The sequence below is a fragment of the Catharus ustulatus genome, chromosome 14 (genome assembly GCF_009819885.2).
Source record: "Catharus ustulatus isolate bCatUst1 chromosome 14, bCatUst1.pri.v2, whole genome shotgun sequence".
In the NCBI taxonomy this organism is placed as follows: domain Eukaryota; kingdom Metazoa; phylum Chordata; class Aves; order Passeriformes; family Turdidae; genus Catharus; species Catharus ustulatus.
The window spans coordinates 1105796-1125004 of NC_046234.1; the positions used below are offsets into that span (position 1 = coordinate 1105796).

The 19209-nt window shown below is 42.0% G+C and overlaps 1 protein-coding gene across 5 annotated transcripts in view; it reads right to left on the reverse strand.

The window, feature by feature from the left end:
- PASD1 (PAS domain containing repressor 1) overlaps positions 1-19209 on the reverse strand; it is a 116005-nt gene that overhangs the window by 25605 nt on the left and 71191 nt on the right. For 3 of the 5 annotated variants that reach the window (XM_033072047.1, XM_033072049.2, XM_033072046.2), the window contains exons 2-6: positions 6588-6679; positions 5126-5182; positions 3650-3804; positions 2806-2897; positions 903-992 (exon numbers count right to left, since the gene is read on the reverse strand). In XM_033072047.1, coding sequence (XP_032927938.1) covers positions 903-992; positions 2806-2897; positions 3650-3804; positions 5126-5157 — 369 coding nt within the window. In that variant the 5' untranslated portion in view covers positions 5158-5182; positions 6588-6679. Of the gene's footprint in view, positions 1-902; positions 993-2805; positions 2898-3649; positions 3805-5125; positions 5183-5564; positions 5760-6587; positions 6680-19209 lie in introns of those variants that run through there. The other 2 variants (XM_033072048.2, XM_033072050.1) reach the window with 2 other exon arrangements.

The window sequence follows — 19209 nt, forward strand, 5'->3', positions numbered from 1 at the left end:
AAAGTCTGAATGAGTCCCAGAGGCTGCCCTTCAGTTCAGACCGATACAGGCTTGAGAAGAAACCCTGGTACCACAGGACTATAACATGATGAGAAGTGAAAAGTTCTTTTTGAAAGCTTGTCACAAAAGAGGGAGAGTTCCTCCAAACATCCTCCCTTTGTCTTCTAGGCTGAACATCTGGCAAAATCAGCTTGACCTGCAAGTGACTCAGTGCTCATCAACCCACATATCCAGACTAAGGGGTTCTACCAAAACATCAGCACAGATTTGTTCTTTGCATACATACATTCAGGTAACTGTGTGCTTGAATTTGCCCTCACATAGGGCATCCTTGGTGCTTCATGATTGGCACCAGATGAAGAGAAGAATGTTTTTGAGGGGCCAAGCTGAAATTTCTGCACCTGAAAACTAAGAAGTTTCTGGATGTTCTAGAATTTTTCTAGAAGTTTTCTAGAAATTCTCTCAGAAAATGCCATGCATTTGTTACTAAACACTACGGGCTCAAAGTAGAAAAACCCAATGTCATTTGAAGAGCATAGATTCAGATCTGAAATAATATTTACATTATCTAAGAAGAGTTTCAGCAAGGATTTCACAACCATAAGATTTTCCATTAACCTGGTGGGTCAAACACCTCCCAAACCTTTAGATGTATAGCCAAGTGATGGGCTATGAGGTACAGTGATTTTGCATAGTTGAGGTTTTTCTAAGCTAACTCAGACCCTGGGAGAAAATCTGTTATTCACAGGAACTTGAGAAACTGCACAAGAGTTTGTGGATTGACCTCCCACCCCCAGTCAGCTGCCTCTTTGGCTGGACAAAACCAATGCCCAGCCCTGCACTGACTGATTTACATTAAGGAAGGGAATGAGCCTTCAATGTATTTCATGGTCAGAACTTACCGGTAAGTGTCCTAGCAGAGACGAAACACTATCAGATACATAAATAATAATCCCATCAGTGGTAAGAGCAATGAGAAAGCCATCTAGTGCCTAATGATAATAGGTAGGGGAAAAAAAAAAGGAAAAAATCCAAAACAGAATTATGCAAGGGAAAAACTTAAAATATTTTAGACTAATTGATTCTTTAGTGATGCTTCTAGCAGCTTAAATTTAGCAGAAATTAATCCAAAAAATGACAGTTCAATGTGAAAAAATAAAAATTACACAGGCTGTCTAATTCAACATTCTTTTTATACTCTTATTTTCTCAATCTCATTCTTATTAAATTGACTTGTATTTTTCACCCAGTGAGTATTTATTTAACATGAAGTGAGACAGTGATGCCTAGAATTTCAACACCCACACAATCCTGCTGACTTCAGTCACTTCACTATGTGTTCTGAATTACACAACAGTTAAAAAACTCAGCGTGTAAGGAGATGTCAGATATCATCATGGCAAGCCCAGCATTGTGGATGGATAGATAGATGGATAAGTAGAGACAGAAAAACGACACAATTATGTATTTTTAGCTGTTTATTGGCAATATGAAGAAGATCTAAAGCCTTATTTATTTTGCTTAAAGCACTGATTTGTAAGGCTAGTGACAAAACAATTTTAAGGCTTGTTTTTTTCCCCTTTCTCATTTGCAGTGGTTTCTGTCCCAGAGTTAAAGTTCTCTGTCCCTTTTAAGTCACTGTCTGTGCTTTTCTCCTTGGATGTCATGTTCTCCCTATTTTTCACAATATTGCCTTCTACCATTTACGCAGTGTCTGTCCTCATTCATCTCCAACATCAAGATCTAGGAGGTTTAATAGTGGCTGAGCACTGTGCACAAAGCCAGCTCTTCTAAAGATACAGTTAATGCTGCTCTGCAGCTTAGCTACAGATTCAGCATCTTCCCCCTCTCACTGCCAGACTCTGCCTTTGCTCAAATTGAGTGCTCTCTGGAAAAACCCTACTGACTTTAAGCAAAGTGTTCAATGGCCTACCAGAGTCCAGCAAGCCAGCAGCTATTATAGTCTTCCCCCCCGCTTTCAGTCTAAGGGGGCAATTTGTTTTGATTCAGCTGTAACAAGCTAGCTTGTTTGGCAAGAGAGATTCCCAGAAAGGATGAACAGACTTTCCCAGGGAGGTGAGTCATGACATCCTGATGAAAAGGAGTAACTAAGACACAGCAGCACCTCCTAGCTTCTGCCCAGCATACACCCTCATTTTGGTGGGGCAAGAGCAGCAGCTGCCCACGCAGCTGAAGAGATGTTCCCGCTGGAGGAGCATGCAGCACAAACCCAGAGCCACATCCTTAAGAGGGGAGGAAGGTAGGCTTGGGGGATGTTTCTAGATCGGCAAAGCATTTTAAAGGTGGGAGTATAAGAGCTGTTTTCTGAACGCACTTAAAGGCAATTCAAGCAGAAGAGGTAGCACTCCCATCAAGAGGACAGCAGCGCACAGCCAGCAGCTGCAGAGGCAGCACAGGTGGTGCTGCCTGGCTAATGGGATGTGGGAGGAAGAGAGCTGCTCTGCCTTTTTCAGGTACTGTCAAGATTTTCCTAAAACTATCAGCTTTCATGGCTCTCTTGAGAAAAGGAAATTCTCTTTTCCTCTCTCACCAGGCCAAATCTGGGCCAAATCAGTCTTGACTGCCAAACGAAAAGCCATTTATCTTTAAGGGAAAGCAATCTTATTTTTAATTCTGTGTCTGCAAAGCATTTAGTACAACTCTGGTTTGTACTGTATGTGTCAGCAGAGTAAAAATCATTAACACTGGGACCTATAGGTGAAAACGAACTGTACATCCCTGTACATCCCTGAACTACTGCACTGAACTTATTATTTCTCACTAATCTATTTAATTTCTTCTTACCTCTAACATCAACTGGGTGAACTCCTCGTTGCTAAGAAATGAAGGCTTCCAGTCTTGTCTAATCTGACAGGCCTCTGTCTGTGCTGTGATTTCTTAAAGAGAAAATATCAAAAAAGCAACATGACTCAGACTACTCAGACTACGTTTTTTTCATTTTCAAGTAACATTAGATCTCTTTAAAGAGGTTGTTAGAGGAATCATCGTCATTATTATTCTTCACACAAAGCCTTCTTGCATGCAACAGTCATTTTCCACACCACCATGATGCAAATGCATTAGAAATCAAGAAAGGGAAATGGAGACATTTTGGGTGATAATCAAAATGAAGATAACCTTAAAAAAAATAAGATCAATAGGCTAATTAAAATAGTAGAGCACCCCTGTGAGCAAAGGATGTCTGCAATTCTGGATCTGTTTCACAAGCCGCTCTTGTGAGTGCCCAAGCAGCAGGACAGGTTTATTGTATCCTAATCCAAGAGACCTGGCAAGATGGCATTGAACCCCCTCTCCCCTGACTTTTGGAACGGGTACGGTTTCTCAGCTTTCCCCTCCCCATGTTTTGTTTGAGGTGCACAAAGCAGGCCAGGGGATGTGGAGGCCAATGAGGGTAATGATGTGTCCACAGTAAAAAGCATACAGCACTGCATATTTTCAAATCTATGTTTAACTGGTCAGCAACATATTCAGCTCTAGCCCATCTCCTGAGGCGAACTGTTGTGCCTTATTCTGCCCCTCACTTCGGCTCATGTCCTCTCTGGGTAGCTGAGATGCTCGGGAGGAACAGTTTGCATTTTCTGAGTGGAAACTGGCTGTTGGGCAGATGCAGAGCCAGCACCCTCCATACCTTTCTGCTTCTGTAGGAAGTCAATGGTCCTTTGCAGTATTGTGGACTTGTCCATCTTGAGAGGGTGGCCGTGGCCCTGCAGCATCGTGCAAAGCTCTTTAATGAGGACATTGAACTGGTCTCTCCTCTTTTTCTCAGATTTGTTGCGTGATGCCCTGGGAGACAAAAACATAAACACCACTAAGCAGAATGAAGGACCTGCAGCACAAACCAGGGTGAGGTGATCTACCCTGCCCCAGCAAAACATTTTAAATACAAGAATCTAAACTCTGTGGGGAATGTTTATTTGTTTAAAATTAGGTTTGAACACAAAGATTTTGCTGATGCTTAGAGTAAGACTGAACTCACCAGCACAAGGAACACCTGAAGGTAACACATATTTGGGTTCATTTGGGAAAGACCATATCCTTACATACATTTCAGCAGCAGTTCCCAGTGTTTCAAAAGCACTGATGGTGAAGGTGTTATGGAAGAAATTCCTCCAGTAAGAGAAAAGTATGTTCATGCATGTTCATGTTTCACTCAATTTTCATGAACTTTTGTTTTGCAATTAGTACACACATACACAAACATAAAAATGCGAAGGATTTCTCTGATTTGCACTTGCAAAAGGAGCTTATCAAGAGACATCACTATGCAGAGGCAATTGAACTGCAGAATAAAATCTTGTACGTGGTCTTGAAAATCTGCTGCTGTGATATATGAAACTGGGAATGTTAAGAGTCGGGCTGCAGAACTACAACTGTTTTCAGTTTTCAGCTCACAAATTAAGAATATTTATTAGGCTTTCCCCCTCCATAAAAACAATAAATGAGAAAGCAAATCCATCCAGTTTCTTCCAAATTGTTCTTTCCAATGCTTATATCTGAGATAACACTTTTCATACAATCTCTTCCAGTAGTCATTAATTTGCTTTACAAGTGTATTCGTGATGACACATACTTCCTGTGATCTAGACTGAGGGTGGTATGCAGAAAGCATTTCCATTCATATTCAGGATGGCATTTGGATGTTCTCAGATCCAGCATTTATGTTCACAGCCATCTATGTTTTGGCACTCATGTACAATGACTAAATAGAACTGAGCCAAGTGCTTCTGTGACAGGAGACTAACTCAGACCTGTGCTAAAGCAGGACTGCTAAGTGAACTCTATCCCAGGCGGGCAGTACTTGGCTTGATGCCAATAAAATCACAGGTTAGAAATCCTGCTTCAAGATAATAAACAGCCATGGGATAGCATGAGATCCTGAGGGCATAACAGCGTAATTTAAGGACCACTCATCCCTCATTGTAGGGGTGGCTGAACTCTGTGAGAAGCCTGAACTGTGACTTAAATTATGCTGCTTGTGGTCTGTTATACACAGCCTGTAAACTGTTTGGTAGCTTTGCCTCTGACATCAGTGGACTCAAGTTGTTGTCAAGCACTGGACAACACAACATTTACCATACAGCTCCAGGATTACATACTGTCATACCTCTTTGCCCTGTCCTTCTCATCTTCATCCATCAGTTCGTTTACACAACACAGGGCTCTGCAAGGAGAAGACAGAAGTACTTACTGAGACTGATTCCCTGATCTTGCTAAGAATGTCAAAAAATGAGGCATAGTGGTTTGTACTTAAAGACCTCCTGGATGTTTCAATCTTCCCTTTCCCAAATTCCACTCTTGGTATGTCTTTCCTTGCTTTTTCAGTCAGCTACTGAGGCACGAGAAGTGAGACTGCTGCTACATGCCCAAACATCCAGCTACAATAACAGGACTTCAAAGGGAAAGATCTAAAAGCTAGCAGCCCCTCAGCCTGCCTTTGTCCTGCCCTCTGAGCCAGGACAGGGAATCCTGCTGAAGCACCCATCTCTGCATAGAAATCAGCATCTTCCTGGCAAATGGAAGAGCAAAAAAGAGAGAACTCTGACCTGGTGTCTGGACCCGGCAGCTCCACAGCTGGTCCTGTTCTGGGAAATCAGATAGGTTACTGGCTGATTTCAACCACTGCTTGCCCTGCTTGAAACATATCTGAGATTTCTTGTCCAGTGGAAAGGCATAGGAGAAAGAAAGCAAGAAACTGTGCTAATCCCCTAAAGGACTAGTATCAGGCAACAGCAGCATATTATTGGGGTATCTAAAAGATGATATGATAGACAGGTTCATTCAGGGCATCCTGCAGCCACTGAGTGCTGCTTGCACTGCTGGACTTCTGCCACATCATCTCAGCTGTGTCTTGGGATTCAATTTCAAATATCCAAGGCTTCAGTTCAAAATATCCTCACCTAGCACTAACCAGGGAAGGAGAACAGTTGGCAACAACTCTCAGTAAGGACACAGTACTCTCAAACCTCATTAAATGATGGAAAATTCAACACAAGGGTAACTTCTTCACTGGTGCCTTGCTTTCTGTGACTCAGATGGGCTGAGTCTGAGGGACAGAGAGCCAGGGAGGTGTAGCTGAGTCAGCTGCTGTCACTCCACACTGCCCAGGTCAGCTCTATTTGACTGCACACCCTCAAGACACCTGACACCTCCAAAGAGGAAATCATACCCATCCCCACCATCAGAACCAATCTGCACTCCCATCTCCAGTGAGCACTTTCCCTGCAAAACACCCCAAGCTGCCCAGAACTCAAGGGGCATTTTTCAATAGGTACAGATAAAAGATTTTCTCTGTTTAGAGGCTACTCCAAGCTCAAACAACTTGGTAGCTATAAAAACAACACAAAACAGAACCACCCACAACTGTTAGGAAGTCAAAGATGATGCTCACAACAACAGCTCACAACAATTTTATCCTTCCTTCCCTGCTCCAGGGCAAGGATCTCACTCCCTGCAGATGACCTGGGCAGAAGAAACTGCGAATTATTTTGTTATGAACGCACTCCATAGTGAAGGAGTAGTTCTCACTGCCTGAGTCACCAAAAGCTACAAGCCAAATTAGAAATTACCTGTTCTACTTCTCAGATGCATCAGTCCAGACTGACACAGTGGGATTATCACTTCTTATCACCATGTAAATAGAGACGGAGAAAAATTAATCCTGGAAGGAAAAGCAAGTCCAGTTAAAACAGTTGCGGGCAACATTTAGCCTAGACAGCTGCAATCACTTCAAGTTGAGAAAAGTCTACCATTACAAATTAGAACCATGCTCAAGTATGACTGACGAATGCTCAGCAAAGCCTCCAGCAATGGGATCTGCACCAAGTTCTTGGGCTCCTGGCTCTGTAGGCACCACCTACTGCCACAAAAGCACCTGGGAAGGCCAATGTAACCTCTCTGTCCAAAAAGCTGTGTGACCCAGCAGGGTGGCAAAATGGCCCTACTGGTTTGGAGCCACTGAGGATCAAAACCAAGTATGACAGTTTACCTGGTGTACTGTGAAAAGCAGAAGTATGAGCTGTACCTCATCTAGCAAATCTTGCAACCAAAACATCCTTTAAGACAAATGTGATCAGCAAAAGTCAGCAACAAACGCTACAACCACCCACCTGTGAATGGACTCAAGGCCTCCCTTTAATACTTGCTACTGATGGCACACACATAATCTAGGGAAAATACAATGCAACTCCTGACACCCTCAGTGAAGCTGCAGCTGGAAACAACATCTCCATAGTGAATTTAAATTCAGTGGATCTGCTCTGTCTCTGTTCTCACAGCAGTGGCACCCTGGTCAAGTGACACACTTTTATTCCAGTTCAAAAGGAGTGCGTAATCTTATTTGTTACCATATTGAGCTGAGGTTCTTGTCACTGCTGCTCATCCCTCAGAGCTGTTCTATCAAAACCACACAGTTGTTTCTTCTCTAGAAGAATGACCCCTACAGAAGATCTGGTGACTGGGGAAAAGTTTGGAGATACACAGGTATAACGAAAAGTCTTTTTAAAGCAATAGGTTAAATTAGAAAAAATGCTTGTCGATACACAGAAAGATCTATCAAAATTTTTCAGGGAATGTTCTTTGTATGCAGACTTGACCATGCAAAAATTCAGTCAAAAGAAAAAGATTTTTCCCAAGCTTGGAGTGCCAAGCTTTATTTTAAAGAAAGTGTATTTTATGGAAACTTTGTTGACAGGTTGTCTAACAGCTGAAAGCTCCCAGGAAGACTGGTGGGTTTTCTGCCTCATTAGAATGGTTGGCCTCCTACTCAGGTGCAATAGCAGCAAGTTGAGGGAAGGTGTTTGGTCACCAACAGCATCAACAGCCCAGCTAATGCTCGCTGAGCTTAAAACTGGGAAATGAAGCCTGGATTCTCCAGTCTCCAGAAAGAGCCATCACTGTGCTGCCATACAGCAGATGTGAGCTGCCAGGGACAGAGGAATGAGGCTTCCTAATGAATGTGATCAATGCCCTCAGCCAACAGCAGACTTGGAGGAGCTCACAGAATAAATGGCCATTAAAGAATTCACAGGCCTAACCACACAGAGCAGCCTTTTGCATGATGCAGCAGGATGGCGAGCTAGAAGAAGTCTTAGTAGAAGACACCTAAGGACAAAATAATCTTAACTGGATTAGCACTTCAGGACTGCATTTAGCTAAGTGCTTTTTGTCTTGTTATAAGACAGAGATAAATATAGTAACCAGAATACTTAAGAATAGTTTCATAAGGGTTGTATACACTCCTCATCCAGTTAAGGCACTTAGCACTACAGACAGCAGTATGTCTGCAGGTTAAGAGTATTTTAAAAAGATCCAGATAGAATCTCTTTGACCTTAACTGCATTAACCAGAGGGATCAAAATTTATTTATTGCCTCCTGAAAATCCCCTTCTGTAACACTTTGAGAGAGGGATTCCTGAACTCTGTGGACAGGTAAAGAGGAAACTTGTCAGTGCTGCTGGCACTGTTTCTTATCCCACCTACAACAGGTGAGGATCATCTTTTTTACAAAGCAATGCACATCCCTCACTGCTTAATGTCCTCTGTAAAGGAAAATTATTTTTTTCTTCCTTTGTACAGGGAGTCTCAAAAACCACTCATAGCATTTTAAGGGTACATTACATTTCAGTCTTTTCAAATATCACAGTATTTGATGTTGTTTCCAGGGTTACGGGAAGGATAATGTAGCCAAATGACAGCCTTAATGAGACAAATGGACTTTGCAGACAACAACTAACAGTTAAAGCATTATTCCATGCTATCTGCTATATTTTGGCACATTTTTTACTGAAGAGAGAATGACAAAAAGAATTCTCTGTTTTGCAGAACTCTCTGACTTCAGGAGCTATCTAAAACTGCAAACCTGTGAGTAAAGAAAATGTTTATTTATTGACTTGCTGCAAACCATCAAAGTATTAACATTAGCTTAGGATAATTCTTAATGGAATGTCAGACTTGTGTCCTGAAACCAACAGTTCCTATGAACATTTCATTATTGGTTAAATTTTAGTTATTTGGTTATGTCACTCATGGCAAGGCAAAGATATTTCTATGAGAGATGCTGCCCATTTCTTTGTCATCAGTAATGAATAAAGCTTTAATTATAACCTAAAATGTCCCTGAACCCAGATGATTTGATTGTTTTTCCCAGCTATAACAACTGGTCTAATAAAAAAAATTGTCTATGAATAAAAACTTTGTTCTGCTTGTATTTAAGTTTTCATAGAATTTTGCATTAAAGTAACATGGCAGTTAGGGAGTCTTCAAATCTAAACAGTAGGAAATATTTTAATTATGGAAATGTGCTATGCTAATAATTTTCACAGACTTTTCATGCAATGAATTCATCAAAGAGCCCTCAATTACAAGATGCAGCACTTTGTGGCATGATGCAGTCACAAATAAGAGAGATAACCCATTCTCCAGCAATATAATTTATACGTAAGCATGCCAATATTTCATTATTCTTGAGGCAACAGGAGGGTGCAACTGTGCTTGGCAGAAAAACAGCTGATTTCCTCTCTAAAAGGCAGAATTTAACTTCTTCAGTAAAGTGTTACTGGTTCAACTCTAAGATGCTTATATAAATGGCATTTGAAGAAGCAAACAGTGTGGCTGAATTCCTGTTTGTTCAGCACAGGAAGGATCAGCATCTCTGGCCCCACTGTCGGTGCTGTGTCGCTCACCACTGCTGGTTCTGGGCTCCTGGCCATCCTCCTGTCACACAGAGACAGATGTTTGCCCCAATGTCACAGTGAGTGGGCAAGAGCTGCAGCAACAGCTGGGCACAGCTGTGACATTCCCATCTGCTAGAGCACCCCCAGGGCACGGCCTCACCACTACTGTGTCACAGCCCAGCATGAAGGCATCACACAGAAATGCAAAGACTAAACCAGGTGTGGCAAAGGAGCTGCATATCTGTGTTATCTGATCTGCTTGCTTATTTTTTTCTGCCTCTGTTTCACCCTCTCCTTTCCTTGCCATGTCTTGACTTCTGTTGCTCTTCACTCTTTTCTGCCCTTCTCTCACTTATCCCCTCTACTTAACATCCATTGGACCACAACTGAGAGAATTGGATCTCTCTTGAACATGGTTTCTCTCCATCTTGCTGTTTCTTAAATCACATGCCACTGCTTTTTCTTCTCCATGTTCTTCACTTTCCTCTTCTCAAAAGAGAAAACATCAATCTCAGTTCTTGACAATCACCCAGCCATCTCACTGTGGGAACTTGGCTTGCCCAGGTCTGAGGCACACACGACTAACAGGTTCTCTAGGGGCACACTGCCTGAGGAACCATGCTGGTGGGGATCTGATGAGTTTTGGCTCCAATGACACCCATGTCTAGCTCCAAGAGCACTGGGTCCTGTCCTGCCTGACCGCTCCCAATCCCAGTTTAGACTCTCCCTGGAGGAACTGGGATCTCCCTCAGGTCAGTGGTAGAGCTCTGCAGCTCCAGGCTTTACAGAAACATCACTCTACATCAACAGGGTGACCGAGGGAAGAGGTCCAGCACAGCACACCTGTCCACAGCAGCAGCACCCTCTGGAACTCTTTGGAGGTACTATGACTGTACCTGTATTTTCACACAGCATCTTTGTTTGCTAGAGCATGGGTGATGGTGGTCAGTCGGGGAGGGAACCAAATGTTCTGTGTTTCCCCTTTGTTAATCTGCCAGAAGTGGACTTTTGTCCATCTGTTGCATCTCAATGCACTTACTTATCTACAGCATACTCTCCCCTAGTTTACTGAGCTCTAAATTTAGCTTGTTACCTGTGACGGATTTATGACTACATTCATTGTAGCAGTAACAGCTTCAGACAGAAGCTAAAAAGTGTCCAAAGAAAATGGATTATATAAAACAATTAACCCTAAAAAACGCTGTAACAGAACACTGTGATTCAGCAAAAATGTGAAATGTAACATACAGACAGGAACAGTGGTGGTATGTTGGTGTTTTTGTGGATTTTTGGGGGTTTTTTGTTTGTTTGTTGGTTTGTTTTTTGGTTTTTTTAAACTAATATATGGTGCTTCTGAAAAAAGAAAGGTGGAAAAGGATAAAATACTAACAGATACTTGAAAAGATGATTACTGGAACATTTTATTCTCTAGGATTTTTGTCAGATCCTAGAGAAAATAGCTAGTCAAGTTTGTTGTGTTCTAGCAAATTGCTAAACCTTGCAGGATAAAGATATGACACTGTAGAATATTATTCAAAATGTTTCTGGGGTTTCTGTAAAAAGAAGAGCATGCATCTAATTAATTCTACCAATTTGTCTAATGACTCCTTAAAATTCCCAAAACATGGCAAAAGCAGAATGTCGATTCACAACTCTAAGAAATACAAAACTGTACTTTTGGCACAAGCAGGGTAGGATAAGAACACACATGCAAATAATATTTCTTCTGCAGTCTTGGGTGAATACCTGTGTTCATTTGTTGCCATTCAGTTACTACAGGAAAGGTATGTGTGTTGTAGTATGCAATGATGATATCCAACCTATAAACAATTCTTCACTATACCTGACTCAAAGAGCCAAATAACCCTCAAATAATAACATGTAGGATGAGAGCAAAGGTTATTCACAGACAATCCTTCAGCAGCAGTTGAGATTGTGTGTTTTCAGGTGACTACTTCCAGGAAAGGTACACAGAGCTAAAGAAAAGGCAGGAATATCAAAACAGAATGGTCAAAAGTCTTTTGAACAGAATGTTCTCCTAAACTTTCAGCTCTTTAAAGCTCAGTTTCTGTTTCTGGCTGACACAAATTATACAAATGCATGTGTGTGGGGGTGAGTGCATGAACATGTATTTTACTTCAGAGCAATTTCTACCCAGGAAAGCAGCGGTGACATTCAGGATGACTCCTGCAGCACAGACCACCTGATGTTGGGAGTTAAGTAACCACAGCTGCCGGATGCATGGGAAAGGAGGTGAGCAGAAAGCCCTTACTCCTGCCCCAGCTCACTTCCTATCAGATTCACTTCTCTGGCAAACCACAAAGGAGTGGGAGGTGTGGGAAGGTTAACCCAATAAATTTCAGCAATGGAAACAGTGACTTGACAAGCTAAGAAAATTCTTCCCAAAGTTATTGATTCTCCAGCTTAAAAAATTTGAACACCATCTGATCATAAATTTGGTGTTGAAATTCTGGCTCATTTCAGGGCTTCATTCAGAAGAGTCTTAACACTATTAGAGCCAACCAGAAAAGGACAATTTTAAAAGAAACCAGCACCCCATTCTATGGGCAGTGTTATCTTCTGCAGAATTGACTGTGAAGGTGGTGCTGGGTGTCCTGACCCTTTCTGCTCCATCACAAGGCTCCCTGGGAGGTTCTGTCTCACCAAGAACTCGCATCAACTGCATTGATGCATTAAGTGAGGTCATTGGGTCCTTTTCCAGATTTGGATTTTGTTTTGGCAACAAGGTAGGTAAGAAGACAAACATGTGAAAGCTGTCTGTTTGGATGAATTAACTGGAAATCTCTCTTCTAACTCCTCTATTTACTAGGGGTAAAACTCATCCTAAGCAGAGAGCTACATAAAGTCTATGTGTATTAAACTGCATACTTTTATGCCTTGAGCTCTCCCTGTGCACAGAATAAATGTAATCATTAGACAGCAAAGAAAATCAGTGATCTAATTAAACTAAATACCTTATCTTCTAGTTTTCTGAAAAAGAGAACACCTCAAGAGCAACTACCAGTTCACTGAAAAAGACAATAGTAGCATTCATGTCCTTAGATGTTCTTTTCCTCAAACAATACATTTTTTGCTTTGTTTTTTCTTTGCCCTTCTCCATCTTGTATATAAAATGCACTTCAGATGCTCGAGGACGGTACAGATAAGCAGATGAACACTTGTGCTTTGTGTTTGCTTGTGCTGGAGGTTGAACTCATAATTCAAAAATAAAATGTGAGGCCTGAGGGGCTGCTTGCTCTGTACAGTAAAAGCAGGAGCCTTCAACGGGGTCAGAAGAGGGTCCTAGGTGGTTTCAGGACCACACTGCAAAAGTGCTCTGCTCCAGTGGGGCAAAAATACTGTGTGTGACTTGGCTTCATGATGCATCTACGCCCAGTCTGCAGGACCAGAAGATGGTAAGAGTTATTTGTGGAATGGAGGATTTTCTTTCGAAAGTGTCTTCTGTCTACAAGCATTAGTAGCATCACTCCCTGGCCATTGCTCTATAAATGTGCTTCAGCTCGTTTTAAAGCCTGATAGCAGCCACAGTCGGCACTGGAGTCAGGATGCAGCCAAAGAAGTGATGCACTCACGACCTGTGAATGAAGGAAGAGTCTGGCAGCTCCCAGAGCTAGTCAGGAAAGGAGCTTCATATTACCAGGACTCTTCCACTGTCTGAGTAGATGTTTGGCAAAACTGCTCCACACCTGCACAACAGGTCTGCCCCTCTCTGGCATACTCAGACTGACTGTGTGGGACACAAATCAAAGTCTGTTAGAAGCACACAGCTGGCTGCACGTGCATCACCCTGCCTGTGATCAGTCCTATGTCTCTGGAGCCCCCTTCCAAAGAAGGGCAACTCATCTTCTCCTCTGCTACTGTTGGGAACAGGTGGGAAGGCAGCTGGATGGGCTGGATGCTGCACAGCCAGTCTGCAATCAGCCAGCAACCTTTGGCCTCCTCATTTCTACACTTCTTCAGATCTGCTTGGTCCTCTACATAGTCTGGGGAGCCCTTCTGGTGAACTCTTGCAAGTTTGGTCCTTGTTCAGCATCCTTTGATTTCTACTGAACAACGTCTACTTTTCTGACATTTTGCAAGCAGCTTGCTGCCATCCTTTCTCCTGCTTTTACCTCAGGAAGTCTCAGCACACTCTACAAACACAGTTATCCATCCTGTACAAATGAGGAAACAGGAGCACACATTTGACTTCTGTCTCCTTTTTACAAGTGTCCCAGTTTTGGGAAGCTGAATTTGAAACAGTGAATGCAGTTACAGCCTAATTTTCAGAAATGCTGAAATCCAGGATAAGCACCTACAAACACTGAACATTTCGGAAAAACTCAACCTAAATCATTGACCCAAAGGTCATGCAGCAGAGTTAAGAAGTGAATCCAGATGTCCAGATGATTAGCTCTGTCTACTGGCATTCAGTCAAGTCCTCCCTCCTAAAATAAGCTTCCTGAAGCATCTAAGACTATAGTCTTAGAACTCGCTTAAACACACAGGTAAGACCTGATTTTCAAATGAAGAAGGGGGGTAAAAACCCAGTTCATTATTTTTTCCTCAAGTGATCACTGAATGGCAGTGTAGCTCAGAGTCATTTGATCTCAAAGTTCTTCCTATAAATAAAAAGGGAAGATTCTTCTCCCTTTTCAAAAAACATGAAGAAAAAGAAGAAAAAATGTCCTGTCTCAGTAATTCTAGACCTGAGTAATTAAATCTGCTCTCTGTTGCAATCTGTTTCCCATGTGTATTACCAATCTGGAATTTCTGGAACTCAATACATAAGGAAGCTATTCAATAAAAGGAAATACTACGACAAAAGGATTAGACATAGGTCTGAACAAGACTGAAAGACTCCCTATACCAGAAAATAATCCAGTTCCTTATCCAGAGTTCAACTTTTCCATTTTGACCAGTATCTCAAACCAAACACTGCAAAAACAATGCATCTCCAAGAGCCAGACTGCCTCTCACCTCTGGTTCAGAGGCAGAAGAAAAGAGGGAACAAGCTGAGGAGGATCTGTGTGGTATTGCAGCAGAAGTGGAACAGCACTACCTGTCTGTACAATTTAACTTCTCAGCAGAACAGAATAAAAAGGAATAGTTCAGTTGGAAGGGACCTACAATGACCACCTAGTCCATCTGCCTGACCACTTGAGGGCTGACCAAAAGTTAGAGTGGTATTATGGGCATTGTCCAAATGCCTCCTAAATGCTATCAGGCTTGGGGAATTGACCACCTCTCTAGGAGGCCTGTTTCAGAGACCACCCTCCCCTTAAAGAAAAGCCTCCCAATATCCAGTTTATGTAAAAGACATATGAAAAAATTATAAAGAGCTTTAGTAAATTCAAAAATTCAAAGTCAAAGCTCAGTTATATCTACTTATCCATTAAATGAATATCAAAGGATTCACTGCAGCTGAGCTAACTGACCTCATTTTACCTATTTGGCTTCATGCATTCAAGTTCAGCCATAAGAAACTTCTTTACCCTCTTGGTGTGTTTAATTCTGCAGCATTCCAGGTATAATCTTAAGTCAAATGGCCTTAAGATTTCAAAATTTGTCTTATCCTTGTTTGGCTCCCAGAATTTCAGCTGCTTTCCTTAAATTATCTGCTCACATCTGCTCTCCAGCTGAGCCACGTTCATGCCCCACTGACCTGCCCACTTCCATCTCTGTAATCTTGTAGCTGAGAACAAGCAGCAATGCATTCAGCCCTGTAAGCATCAAAAGCCTTTCAAGGAGAAGGCAGAAGAGATCCAGCCTTTAGACAAAAGGGAAAAGTAGGATTCCAGAGAAAAATTGTTCAGTTAAGGTGGGTAATGGGAGCTGCATGTCTGAAGTGCCCTGATCCAATTCCCTTGGGCAATGAGGACTAGAGGTGTCAGCGTCTTGCAGGATTATTCTCTGCAATGGCAGCTGGCAGATATTTTTCTAATAGAGAGCACAGCAGTATCATTCACACTTGTTTGATTGTATTTGCTGCTATTCCTATTCAAACTCAGCTAATCTGATCAAGTTATTTATTGGCCTGTGCCTTAAAGCTGAGCAAGAAAACACCTTTCATAAGGTCTGAACCCACTTGTTTCAAGTGCATGATTAAGGGCTAGACTTGAGCATTATTGTGAGAAAACCCACTACATTTACTAGCAATTTCCAAAATCACTCACAGGCATCTTGAAGCGGCACTTTTGCATCCAGTGGAATATATAACAGATAAATAAATATAATAATAATATAAATATATAATAAAGTTAAAAAGGGGCACAAACACCAAATATCCATCTGTGTTTCAGCTGCCATAGAGAACAGCTCTTTGAGGTAAGAATAGCTCATAAGGGCACCACTTAGAGACTACGATGCAAAATATTTTCTGTGGCTACCAGACCTCCACAGATGTCTCTTGTTTCCTATGAAGAAGACAGATGAGCAGCAGTCAGCAAATGTATTTTGGACAAAGTTGTATTCATTTGTGGTATTCGCATTAAGTAACACTAGAAAGATCTCCCAATTGTAATTCCTTCTCTGGTATACACCAAGGATGAACTACTGAAGTGTACAAGATTTTTTCAAGAATTGTTGCTGCTTATGCTGGTATTGCTAATAATATAACTGATCTTGGTAATAATATAACTGGGGCATTTTTCCCTTTTTTATAAACACCCCCATACACTTCTCTTTCTCTTCTCTGAGGCATTTTTATCTTCACATGCAATATTCTCTTTTGCACTCTCTTGCCTGTATCACTTCTCAACTAGCTCCTCAAAAAATGGTTATTTGTTTTGAAAGCTTTGGGAATAAAAGAATACTTAAACAATTAACTGCAATCAAATTCATCATCCTGCATGGTACCATGGCAATGCACTAGAAATATGAGAAAGTAAAACTTTCCTCCAGGAAGAAGAAAAGAGAAGATAAACATCCACAGTTCTCTCTCTCTCATTGCTTTCTTACCACAAATATGTCAGCCACTGGAACACTTTCATACTAGGTCATTATTGTTACACATACTATGCACAAAGACCCAAGGCCTCATTCTGTCACAGATAAGCTATTCACACACATCGTTTTTTCCCGTTTACAGTTTTATTTGCATGGCTGGCTGGATAATCAGTCATAATAACAAAATATGAGTCAGATGACTGAATGTCCAATTCACTTTGGGGATCTTCTTGGGAGGTTTTTTTTCAACAATTGAGCACCAGGAAAGATGAATCCCTCCCAGATAATGTTAATGTAAAAAAGATTTGTTAAACAGAGGTCAGAAGAAAGGGAATGGATCAAATAACAACATTTCTACTGCCAAGCCCTCAAAGAGACTCTGGCCTCTTCAGCTCCTCTGACCAGTGCTGCACGGTGCAGGGTCCCTTGTCCCCCACTGCAGCATGGACAGGGGGATTTCTCATAAAATCCCCTCCTCGGGGTGGTGGGAGGATGCAGGACAGAGAATTGGTCATGTCCCTCAGGGATGGGCATCCTTGGCATCAAGGACATAGGTGTTTTTCTGGACATCTAAATTCAGTGCATGGGTTATTACAATTGTGCAAGCACACAGAATATTTTAAAATATGATTTATCTCACACCTGCAATAGTCCAATGCTCAAGAATCCTCCTAGTATCAGTCCAAATCAACACTCCAGTATGACCACTAAATGAAGTATGTGGTGTCTCTCTCTCAAAGGATGAATCTCCTGTACTTAAGTAAGTTAATGGCAGTAGCAGGGGACACTGCCATCCTGCTGAGCAATCCTGGCTGTGCGAATGTGACTGACAAAGATGGTGGATCTGAATGTTTGACACCTCTGCTCCCAGGTTTCCAAGTAAGAGACTAGGCCAGCTGAAAAGGCTGAAGTGTGAGAACATATTTCACCTGCGACAGAGAAAGAGCATTTAGACCTTAACCCTTCATTCAGCCAGATCCATTGGCACATGTCTCTATTTTTAGCCACCTATGTAATTCTTGGGTGAAAACAGCAGGATCTATTTGTGTTTTCCAGGATTAGGGTAAACGCGAGTTGTTTACCTAGGGTTTTCCTGACCAAAGAACCTTAAATTGTATAGCCATATACTAATAATGTTTGTTACTGCTTGTAACAGAACAAAATCAGGCTGGCTGAGAAAATCCACATTAAAATCAGCTGATGAAAGGAATCACACTGTAATGTACATGCGTAAAAAATACATGGAGCGTATTTCTGTGATAATATGACTATGGAATACCACTAAGGGCAGCAAGATTCCTGACAAACATCTACACAGGAGAACGAAGCCAGCAGCAGAAGTTAAAAATGCCCATGACCTTTAGCTGGCAGTCCCAGTTTCCTCAGAACTCCACACCATGTTTGAGAGGTAAACATCATTTGTACTCCCAGCCTCCTTCCTTAGTGCACTGCTTACATGCACATCTGCGAAAAATCACAAGCAAACTACACAGTAGTTTAACTGAAATTCAAACAGGGAAAATATTCAATTAGGTAGACAGAAAAGCTAACTTGCTCCTTCCTTTCCTTCCTCTCATCAGCCTGCAAGAGATTAGTAGTGAAACTCTTCCTTACTTCAAAACTGGCACTACACCCACCCCGATTTAAAATCAAAGTTTCTTCCAATTTAATTCAGTTTTAACACGTGAGAAGTACAAAACAAGAGATTAAAACTGTGTCATTAATTATTGCTTACGCAGAGCAAGTACTTCAAAGAGCCAGCAGAGATATGAGGCAGCCACTGCCCAAAGGGGCACAGAGCACCTAATCCTGGCTCAGCCAGTACACAAGGGCTGTGCTCACCACCACAGCTTGGCACAAACTGGGCAGTGCAAAGCTGAGGCAGAGGATGGGTGCTCGAGCTGTCATCTTCCTCTTAAAGCCATGAACACCTCCCAGTGGCAGAATCTCCAGCTTTGCACTCATCCTGCGGACAAGTGCTGCACACTGTAAACCAGGACTGAGTTGGCCATGTTTAGCACGGTTAGGGATGCTAAGGATTGTGCTTCTCCCCCTCTACTATGCTCTTATGATAGCCCACCTGGAGTTCTTCATCCAGCTCTGGGGTCTTCAGCACAAGAAAGATGTGGACTGTTGCAGAAGTCCAGAGAAGGGCCACAAGAATGATGAGAATGTTGGGGAACCTCTGCTATGGAGACAGGTTGAGAGATCTGGGGTTCTTCAGCCAGGAGAAGAAATGGCTCATTGATTAAAGGGAGCTTATAAAAAAGAGGGATGATTTTTACATAGATAGATATTTATAGGACAAGAGGGAATGGTTTTAAACTAAATGAGATTAGATTTAGATTAGATGTTAGGAGGGAATCCTTCACTGTGAGGGTGGTGAAGCCCTGGACCAGTTTGCCCAGAGAAGCTGTGGATACCCATCCCTGAAAGTGTTCAAGGTGAGGTTGGGTGTGGCCCTGAGCAACCTGGTCTGATGGAAGGTGTCCCTGTCCACAGCAGAGGGGCTGGAATTAGATGATCTTTAAGGTCCCTTCCAACCCAAACCTTTCAATGATTCTCTTTG